A 10761-nucleotide genomic window follows, 5' to 3' on the forward strand; every position below is an offset into this window, starting at 1 on the left:
CTCCTTCCCCTTCCCCTTCACTTGCTGCCCGCTCTCTTCAAATCTGTTTCTGCATCCTCTATTAGAACTTGTTTGCTCTCTGTTTTTTGGAGATGTGCTAGTCTGTATGAATGTATAATTGGTACGTAGCTCAAAACGAAACTTGCAAATGGTTCAATACATTTACAGGCAGCACCGGGATGGCATGGTTGAACGCAAAAAGCAAATGCCATGACCGACGAAACTGAAAAATTGAACACTTCCTTCCTCGTCCTGGATGAAAACCATGTGACTGCTTGCACGATGCATCAAACGTAGTATCTGAAACAAGATTATCCTTCTGCCTTCCTGCCTGCAACTGGACGTTTTGTAATGGCACAGCACCCCGTCTCAGACGGCTGTCGCCGGTGGCGAGGTTAAACATTCTTCTTGTGAACATCCGGCTAAAATGTATCTCAGTACATTTTAGAGTGGAAGAGAAGAGAATTGGGGCGTTAGATTCAATTGCAAATATGCTGAATCCAAGTGGATGGAACGTTGATGTTACTCAACAAATGATGCAATGGATTCACTGCACAACTTGTGAATAAGTGCCACCAACTGGGTGCTGATGCAGATGGCAAGGCATTGGTAACACGCTTGTAAATGTCAAGGCCGTGAACCCCGTGTCATGACTGACGAAAATGAAAAACGAATCACTTTTCCCACCCTTGTATTGGGTCACTACTCACGTGATGCACCAGACGTGCCTGCAAGTCGGCGTTTTGTAATGCCAGTGCACGCTGTCTCAAATGGCTGCAAGTGGGCGTTTTTAAAGCCTGCATCGTATTTAAAGCCTGCATCACTAATTGATTTTAATTTCGACCACAGGCTGTAGACAGACGGCTGGTCTGAAGTCTGAACTAAATCCCCATGGAACTTGGCAGCTGGGAGACGAGTAGGATCCTTTCCTTTAGGACACTTGGGGCCTAGTGGTTAACTGCTTGCTCCGTCGATCGATGCTATGCTCGATGCGGCACCGTCATCGTAAACCATCCATCCATTACCAGCAGACCATGGGCAATTTACAATTGATCTTTACCGTCTTTTCACCAATTAATCAATATTGCCCTGCACTACTTCACTCTGTTAACTTGTTCTGACCGAGCGGCGTCGACATCTTTATCCGTCTGCCAGCGCAACTTCACATTGAGATTCCGTGTAGCCGTCGCATAGGTTCAGATAAATCTGTGGACAGCACAACAGTGCTTTGCTAGTACCTTAGGCCGTCTACTTATTGAGAGGTTCATGTGACAACTGAAATGGCTCCCTATGTATGATCGTAACATCACGAGCTTAGCTTAGCTTAGCTTAGATAAATCTGTGTCTCTTTCAGAATGCATAGTTTACCTGCGGACATCCGGGCTTATCATTTGCTGCCTAATTGGCTAGCTAGCTTCACCCTGCTGGCGTTTTTGGTTCGATACCAAGGGCTAAGTTAGGTTTGAATGCTGGATTTTCTATGGTATGGTACATCAAGTGTTGTGTCGCTCGTTCAGAGCATTTGAATGCCGGATTTTCTAAGTTAAGTGTTGTTAGCCGTGCTATGCTTCCGAGCTGGCCGTACAGACACCAATGGCGCATTCTAGCTTCACCATTTGGCCTTTTTGGGCGTTCTGCCGTTGGTTCTCATTTAACCTCATTTTATTGGTATATACCTGCAGAACTGTTTCCATATCAAGGGCTATGTTATTGTTTGAATTTCAGTTTTTATCTGGTAGTAGTACAGAAAGTGTTGTGTTGGTTCTTATGCTAGCCCTGTTATGCTTCTGAGCTGCTGTACAGATCAAGTATCGCTCTCTAATTGCCGATTTTCTGCTTGGTTCTTCCAATGTACATGCAGGTTCAGTGAGTTTGGAACCGATGGAGGACAACCATTCACCTAGTTCCTGTTTTTTATGGCTTTTGTTCTGTTTGTTTACAGATCAATTCTGTCATTGCCTTTACCATGTTTCTTAAAGCCTTTGGTGGTCTCCTTTTCATCATCAGCAGCTCGTTCAGAGCGGTCGTACTTGCGCGTACTCTTCTTGTGCATGCACTATATCTAGAATTATGTTATGTTAAAGGGGCATCTAGATGCATACTGTTGTGGCTGCCATTAAATGCATGTCTTCTCAAACTATTTAAAAGGAAGTGTTGTTGCCGTGCCATTTAGGTAGTTTCAAAAGATATGATGTGCTTGGCTGTTAATGTTTTAGTGCGTGCTTCTCACCTGCTGTAAAAGGCCAATTAGGGCATTGTAGCTGCTTCAGTATTTGATCTTCATATATTTTGCTTTTGCAATATCCTGTTCTAACATCTGAAAATGGAATACTTTAACAATATAATCTTCCTGACTTTCTGCAACTGATTGTTGCTGTAGTCCAAAATTATATGTTTGCGTTTATTGCCTTTTTTAGTGTGTTGATATTTGAAAGGGGAACAGGGCAACGTGTTGCACTCTTGCTTTTGTTAGAGCACTATATTTTAGAGAAAAGTATGTTTTTGGTCCCTCAAGTTCCCACAAAGTATAGACATGATCCCTCAAAAAATTTTGGTATACATTTGGTCCCTCAAGTCTCAAAACCGGATAAGCTTGGTCCTAAACCAGATTTTGAGCATGTTGACCGGGTTTGACCGCCACAAAACCGCCTGATGAATAGTAAATTTGAAAAAAAACTTCAAAAAATGACAAAATTTTTGCAAGAGCCCGTCCGATCTCATTTCAGGACAAATTTTTCGTCGCACCTTGCGCACTTAAGCATATTGGACCCCAAAAAATTTCATAATTTTTTTATTTTGTTTTGATTTTTTTCGAATTTACTATTCATCAGGAAGATATTTTTGTTTTCTTTTTGCCACGAGCTCCTCGCGTGCCGAAAGAGCCTGAAATTTTGTTCGCATCTTGCGCATGTAAGCATATTCGACCCCAAAAAATTTCAGATTTTTTTGAAGTTTTTTTTTTCGAATTTATTGTTCATCGGGCGGTTTTGTGGCGGTCAAAACTGGTCAATATACTCAAAATCTGGTTTAGGACCAAACTTATCCGGTTTTGAGACTTGAGGGACCAAATGTATACCAAAAAATCTTGAGGGACCAAGCCTATACTTTGTGGGAACTTGAGGGACCAAAAACATACTTTTCTCTATATTTTATTGTTAACCATGCTATGGTCCAAACTCCTTTTTATTCTGCTCATATGACATTGCTCATCTTCTGCTTTCTGTCCGATGCCTCCTATATTTAGAGTAGAAATATTCTTAATTTAGTGTTTCTTGAACATGGCCAGGGCAATGGATAAAATCTACTCTGGATAGTTGACAGAGGGAGTACATGCTAAGTTGACTTTTTTCCTGCGGATTTGCTTATCGTGAAGATGCTTGCAAGGATGCAGAGGGAGCGGATCATTTGGAGAGATAGGATGCCACTGTTTGGTGTTTTTATGCATTTTGGTTTGCTTGTAACTGTGTTTGCACTAGCTGGGAGTAAGCGACTTGGCAAGAAGTGTAGGTGTTTTAATTGAAGGCATGAAAAGCCATGACAATATGTATGCTCTTACAGGATGTGCTCTAATGCCGCTGGTTTATTATAAATCTTGGATTAGTAATGATGTGTAATGCTGCTGGTTTATTGCAAATATGTGTTTGTTTTAGTTGGAATTGTATGCATAGAATGGAATTGGTGGATTTTATTTTTTAATTCCTAATTAGTTAGTAGTAGCATGGGAAAACACCAGATGCGCTAGCGTGGGTTTGCATCCAGGCTACTACTAACTTTTTAGTAGTAGCGTGGGAAAAAACCTAAGGCGCTACTACTATTTCATTACTAGTAGCGTGGGTTGCACCCGCGCTACTACTAAAATGTTGGTAGTAGTGTGGGTTTCACCCGCGCTACTACTAACTATTAGCTGTAGCGCGATACTAGTAGCGCGGGTACCCGCACAGCTAGTAGCCATTTTACCCGCGCTGCTAGTAGCCTTTTTCCTAGTAGTGTAACCCACGGGAATCAGGGAGTAGATTGCCGAGGGCGGTCCTCACGTCTAGCTCGATGAGATTAGTTTTTTTTATGTTTTATATGAACATTCCCTTGCGTGGGTGTGGTTCGGGCAGTGTCGTGGATGAGCTCGTCGCCTTGGTATCGACCATGTCCGAATACATTGTGATCAGGTGGTGAACGGCCGGCATGAGTTCGGGTGTCATGTCAAAATAGAAGGCACATGCATGTGCATGTATGTGTGTGAGAGAGAAGAGGGGTCTTGAGACATCACAGAAGCAGGACTGGCGATATTTCTTTTCTCCCATTGCAATGCACGGGCATTTCTGCTAGTACCAACATAAAAAGACCCAAAGTTGCAGATCCAAACCATCTCGACCGTCAAATTATGTTATCTAGCGGTTCAAATCGCTCCAATGTTGAGCACCAAACACGTTTAACGCTCTAATTACCCACTAATGCCATTAATGATAAACACATTTTGACTCAACGATATCCCATAAAATCTGCTATGCAATTAATATCCTACCATTCCCGCGAAAAAAGTAATTGATATCTTACCAAATACCAATGTGCAACAGATATATCTTACCTAATATAGCGTGCAACTAATATCCTACCTAATATAAATGTGCATTGCACGTACATTATTACTAGTAAGTAAAAAGAATGAAAAACAGCCTCCAGCCTGCTCCCCTTGTCGGTACCGTTGGCGCACACACAGAACCGGGTGGGCCAGATCTAAAAACGACAGTGAACCTGACGGAAGCACTTCGTGCTTTATTAGTAGGTAAAGATAAAGATATACAATTTCACTTCATTGTAATGGGAATTGTTCCATGTCTCACTATGAAACTCCATGACCCATGAGGCCTTCACTCCGACAAGTTAAGTTTCTTTCGCATATTTATGTTCATTCCAATTAGTACTTTCAAATAAGCCCAATTTATTATAAATTTATACATCCTTCTATAATTTTATGAAGTATCAAATATTAAAATTTGATATAGTAGTAATATTAAGTTATCCCGGGTTTCATTTCTTTTTTATAGACTTACTGATTTTAAAACTTCTTGAAGTTTTTGAAAGTTGTCAAAACGTTGGAGCCTCACATGGTTTTAAGTTTTAGTTATGAAACTTGCTGGCTTTACCGTTCATTTAATTATGTGTCAGCAGTTGAAACTTGTTGAAAGTTTGAAAAGTGTCAAAACATATTCAAAACTGATCTCATTTCAAAGCCCTCGTCATTAGGAACACAAATATGCATAAGCAATATAAATTGGACTTTCGGTTCAAAAGATAAGAACATTTAAGGTGGGATGAGTGAGCCATGCGCTCTCTCAAAACAAAAATTGCATGTGTAGACCTCCTTTACAGCAATTAAAGGATCAGTCTAAACTAGTATCATTATTTTTCTATCTCTTAGCCGATGGGCATTTGAAAGTCATGCATTTTGTTGCAGCGTACTGACAACTGGGTCTAGCCTATGCAACTTAATTATATGTATCAGATATAGTGCTTGATGAGTATGATGCATATTAAGAAATAAAGCCACACATATGCAACTAGACTATTTTTGTACTTCAGACATTTTGGTTGCATGAAATGCTTCTACACTACTGGGACAACGCATATACGTGGGATCACATTAGTTGGTGGGGCATACTCTAGACCCTGTCACTGGCATTTCGGCCTGACAGCAATGGATGGAGGAAAACGCCGCCTGGCGCTAGTACTTACTAACCAGTGGCAGGCCTAAATTCCTTCCTCACATTGGTTCTCCGGGCTCAAGTTAGCCGTGGGATAAGAGTTCTAGTGGTGGGCAGTAAAATTTGGTCTGCCACTGGTAGGTATGTTATCAGTAGCGGGCACTGCTTCTTGCCCACCACTAGTAATTTGGCCACAAAAGTTGTCGCAGTTACAGCCATATGGAGGTAAACTAGTAGCAATTTCCACTTTTTGCCCGTCAGTACTAAAACACATAGGTATTTCGTTTAATTTCTTGTACTTGTTTTTATGTTTCACTGTGGAATTTCTTTATGACCATGTTATTGTGCGATTTTTTTCAACTTTGTAGGTTTCTTTATTTATTGTATATTAGGCCTTTTATAATCAAATTTAAACTGCAACTAGGCATTTAAAATTAATTTCAAAAGGTGAAACAAAAAATTGTTTAGGGCTAATGAAACAAAAAATTGCTTTCTTGAAATATGTATGTGTTAAAGATGAAACTCACGAGTTAATTTCAGTTATGTAAATTACTTCTCAAAAAACTTAAAAAGGTTGTCTGAAAATCGCATGTTGTGATTACATGACATGTAGAGTATGTAGTTTAAATTTTACGAATATTTGAAAAGTCTATGATGTATATTTTTGAAAAATATGGACAACCACGAGGCACGCGCATCGCATGCCCAACCAATGAATGTGTAGTTCTTATTTGCAAATGTAGCCTAAATACATAGTTAGAAACTTAAATGGTACATTTTAACCCATATTTGGGAATTTTCATATACATTGTATTTTATACCAATAGTAATTAGGCACTCCCAAGAAAATCCACGTTAATAAAAAATTGTGAACCGTTAATCTGGTGGGATCGTGTTATTATGGTGTAGATTGACTCGTGTAATTCTAGGTTGAAATTTCGTGGAAAAACGCCATGGCCATGATCGCTTATGGGTTGTAAAAGTAGAATTCACATGAGACACGATCCTAATATTGATCTACCGTTTCTTCCTCCTATAATTACAACAATCTTAAGCTTGAAAAAATTAGAGTGATATCTATCTCCTTTGCGCAAAACAACCTGTGGTTGGATGGTTAGAGGGACTATGGTATCCCCAGCCCACCAGGGTTCAAGTCCTGGTGCTTGCATTTATTCCTGAATTATTTCAGGATTTCCGGCGATGCGCATTCAGTGGGAGGAGACGTTCCCGTCGATGACGAAGTGCCTACGTTGACTTCGTAAATTTCAAGATGATATATCGGCTCAGTCTTTTGAAGATGCTCATAGAGGTAGGGTGTGATTGCGTGCGTTCATAGGGGTGAGTGTATGTGCGTGTATATGAGCGCTTGCGTTTGTACCGTGTTCAAAAAAAGATATCTATCTCCTTTGCAAAAACAAAAGGACGGGAAAAAATGTCTATCTAATATTAATAGAGATCTCTACCTAATAATAAAGTGCCTATGGCTCCTGATCGTAAATCATCGGCATTTTTGTCGAAAAGTACCTGTTTTTTATCGAAATTACTTCGCAGTCCAAGTTTTAGTTAGTCCCAAAAAACATTGTGTTTTCGTAGAAAATACCATGTAGTTTGTACAAATTAACCCGGCGTCCTATTTTAAGTGTGAGAAAAATTGTTCACTGATTTTCAGTAAACCCCTCGTTCTTTCTGCTTAATCAACCAGCGGTTCTAGTTATAGTGAGTTTATAGACTTTTTAAAATATTCATATTTTTTAAAGCCTAATTACTATTTTGACATGTTATATATGAAAATTGATTAAAAATATGTAGAGTTTGAGTATGATATTGTTTTACCTGTTAAAAAATTTAAAATGTTATTTATGGTGCAATCTTAATCAACAACGCACTATCCGTCTTTATTTTATTCTAGTGTAGATCTGTATTAAAAATCAGCACCTCAGCAAAATCAACACCATCGATAACCATGCATACACGCCTTGGCGAAACCTCCGGTTGAAAAAACAAAGTACATTTTTCATCTTATGCGGAGAGAGAGAGAGAGGGAGAAAACGCCTTAGAATTGAATACATTCAAACACGTTGTGATTATGTGAGCACCGAGACCACCGTTAAAGAGGGTGCGAAGGAGGATAAGCGGCAACAGATATGGGTTGCATGTGGACATGTTGGGTCTTCAGTTATGGTTTTTGTGTAGAGACGTGTGGGATTTTTTGTTACCTCGTTACAGTGCACGGGCTCTTTTGCTAGTCGAGATAAAAAGAAATCGAGACTCCTGCGACACGCACAAACGCACGCAACCAAGTATTGAGGACTGATCCGTCTCTTTGGTTTCATCGAATCTTCTTTTTCTTTTCCTTTGGTACTGTCCGGTCTCAATTAGTACGGCCTTTGCATGCCTTGTAAGCCAGGTCCGATCCGATCTCAATTACGAGTAGTAAGGAGTATTTCGTGACGCGTTGTGCATCCAGAGTCCGGTTCGTAATGCATGATCTACTTACCTAGCCAGCTCAATAAAGTAACCGGCGGACCAAGAAGCCAGGGAGACAGATCGATCGACCCAGCATCATGGTCCTGGTGATGGAGCTACCCGACGACCTGCTCGTCGATGTCCTTAGACGCCTTCCTCCGCGGCCTCGCCATGGCACGGTGCGTCCACAGTTGCTGGCGCGCCATCATCGACACACGCCGCCCATGCACCTCCTCCCCCTCCCGCTGGCGGGCATCCTTATCAACTTCAACGGCCACCGTCTCACGGAGCTCTTCGCCCACCCCTCGCCGGCACCGGTCACGGTCAGCTCCAAGTTCCACCACTACCTGCCTGATGCTGCCCGTGATTTCTATGATGCGATCATAATGGACCACTGCAACGGCCTCCTCCTTCTGAGCGGCGGCTACGTGGTGAACCCCGCTACACGGCAATGGGCCAAGCTGCCTTGCCCACGGCCACCATTCCGCTACGGCAAGGAGCACTTCTGGTACCACGAGTAGATCATGTTTGACCCTGCCGTGTCGCCGCACTATGAGGTGCTCGTCGTCCCGGAGGGTCTTTACAGGCGGGAAACACTGGACCGTGGGGTGGCGGCGTGGGAGTGGCCGCCGTCGCCGATGTTGCTGCAAATTTTCTCCTCGAGGACGAATGGGTGGGAGGAGAGATCATTCCAGCGGCAAGGGGAGTCGTTCAGCACCGTCGCCGACCTGCCTTGGTCCGGCGACCCAAAAAGTGCTGTCTACTGGCGTGGACACCTCTATGTGCACCACTATTTTGTTATGAGGTATACTTAAGCCTGCATGCACCATCATTCTCCTAATTAATTACGCGATATATCACTCGATTTTAATTTTGTTTATGTGTCTTGTTTTGTTTGTTTTTCTACTTTTATATGCACAGAATATCTTTGTCAAGCGGCAAGTACCAAGTAATTAAACCGCCCCAAGATATTAATTCGAGCAGAACTCCAAAACTACAGCTTGGAAGATCAGAGAAGGGAGTGTATCTCGCATCAATTGCTTCCCATGCAGAGCGGCTTCAAGTTTGGATCCTCGATGAATCTTCTGCTCGTCTCGAGTGGGTCCTAAAGTATCAAGCAGATATTAGGCATATACTGTCACATCGGGGCTACAATCCGAAAGTTCAGGGGTCTTGGGTCATGGAAGATAGCAACTATCATTCTTATCATGATAGATTTCCTGATTACAAAGAACAAGCACCACCGGAAAATGGATTTGAATGGGACTCAGATAATGAGGATGTTCTTGACACCAAAGATAAGGTTGATGGGGAGTGCAGAGAATATGTTGACATTATTGGATTTCATCCCCAGAAAGAAGTTGTCTTTTTGAGTGAATCATTGGAGAGAGGATTTGCCTATCACCTGAGTACCTCAAAGCTTCAGGACTTGGGATACATGTATCCCACACAGTATGATGAGTTTGCTGAAGGCGGTAAATTGATCGAAAGCTCGTTTCCATACACACCGTGTTGGACCGCAGAGTTCCCTACAAATTATTGATTCAGAAGCGTGTCATGGATTATCATTTTTACAGATAGCAACACCCTTGGTGTATTCAAATCGAGTAGAACATGTGTAATGTTACTTTCTCACATTATAGTCGAGATAAATCTGAAAAGTCTAGTGTTGTATTTATTTTATGTGTACTTTCTATAATAGCATTAATTATATGACCCATACAATATTGCTTCACAAATCTCGACAGATTGTTTAGATGGATGTCACACCATGGATTGGAATAAATCTCGATAGAGTAATTTTTGTACTTATGGTCTTAAGAAATTAGTACGAATTTTTAATTTTCTATTTTCTAGGTCGAAATGTGTCCCGTGCAAATCGATGATGAGAGTATTCACCTATCATTTGAAGACTTCAAATTAAGGGCCGAGAAACATCTACTGAAAAAGCTTCTCCATGGAAAACTGGCGAGTGCAAGGCGCCACGACAGCAACGTCGACCACAACCTCCACGTTGCCCACACAGCCGTGGGAGGCTGCCAACCAGCACCCGCCGGCACAACCTGCTACACGCAGGACGCACCACGGGCCACTGGCTACGGCTGCTGCCCCGGGAGCCAAGGCCCTCTCCATGCATCCAGGAAGGAGGCGCCATATCACCGCCCTCACCTTCATCGCGGCCATGCACCCACGCTGAAGAAGCCCTCTGGCAGTGGCAAGGGGAAGGGAGAGGGAGGGGGAAACGCTGTGACGGTGCCACTAGGGTTGCCCCCGAATCGGCTCAGAACATGGAGAAATCCTCACTAGTTAAACTGTTTCATCCGCAAATTTCTTTTGAAGTTATCTATCCATCCTGGAAAGCAATTGCAGCTTGTTAGCTTGGTTGCAGTTTGGCATGATAAATAAACAAACATAGCCATTGTTCTGTTTAGTCCAGAATTAAACCTCACAAAGCATATAGTAGTTACTTGATAAATAATCTTGGTTACAATCAGCATATCATCAAATTTACTCTGAGCATCTGTGTTAAAAAAACACGACTCTGTTGCCATCCAATTGGCATCTGGCGAGAGATCGATCGTTAATGGCATGCTGA

At 41.9% G+C, this 10761-nt stretch overlaps 1 protein-coding gene across 1 annotated transcript; it reads left to right on the top strand.

The window, feature by feature from the left end:
• The first annotated feature begins 8261 nt into the window (after nucleotides 1-8261).
• Nucleotides 8262-10300, top strand: LOC123050733 (uncharacterized). Its single transcript, XM_044473479.1, has 2 exons — nucleotides 8262-8970; nucleotides 9087-10300. Exons 1-2 carry the CDS (start codon nucleotides 8690-8692, stop codon nucleotides 9706-9708), a joined length of 903 nt encoding a protein of 300 aa, XP_044329414.1. The 5' UTR covers nucleotides 8262-8689; the 3' UTR covers nucleotides 9709-10300.
• Nucleotides 10301-10761: the final 461 nt, after the last annotated feature.

The sequence above is a fragment of the Triticum aestivum genome, chromosome 2D (genome assembly GCF_018294505.1).
Source record: "Triticum aestivum cultivar Chinese Spring chromosome 2D, IWGSC CS RefSeq v2.1, whole genome shotgun sequence".
Taxonomy (NCBI): domain Eukaryota; kingdom Viridiplantae; phylum Streptophyta; class Magnoliopsida; order Poales; family Poaceae; genus Triticum; species Triticum aestivum.

Coding starts and splice junctions, on each gene's coding strand:
- LOC123050733 (XM_044473479.1), top strand. CDS start 8,690: ATGTTTGACCCTGCCGTGTCGCCGCACTATGAGGTGCTCGTCGTCCCG. Junction 8,971..9,086: donor CACCACTATTTTGTTATGAG/GTATACTTAAGC, acceptor TTATATGCACAG/AATATCTTTGTCAAGCGGCA.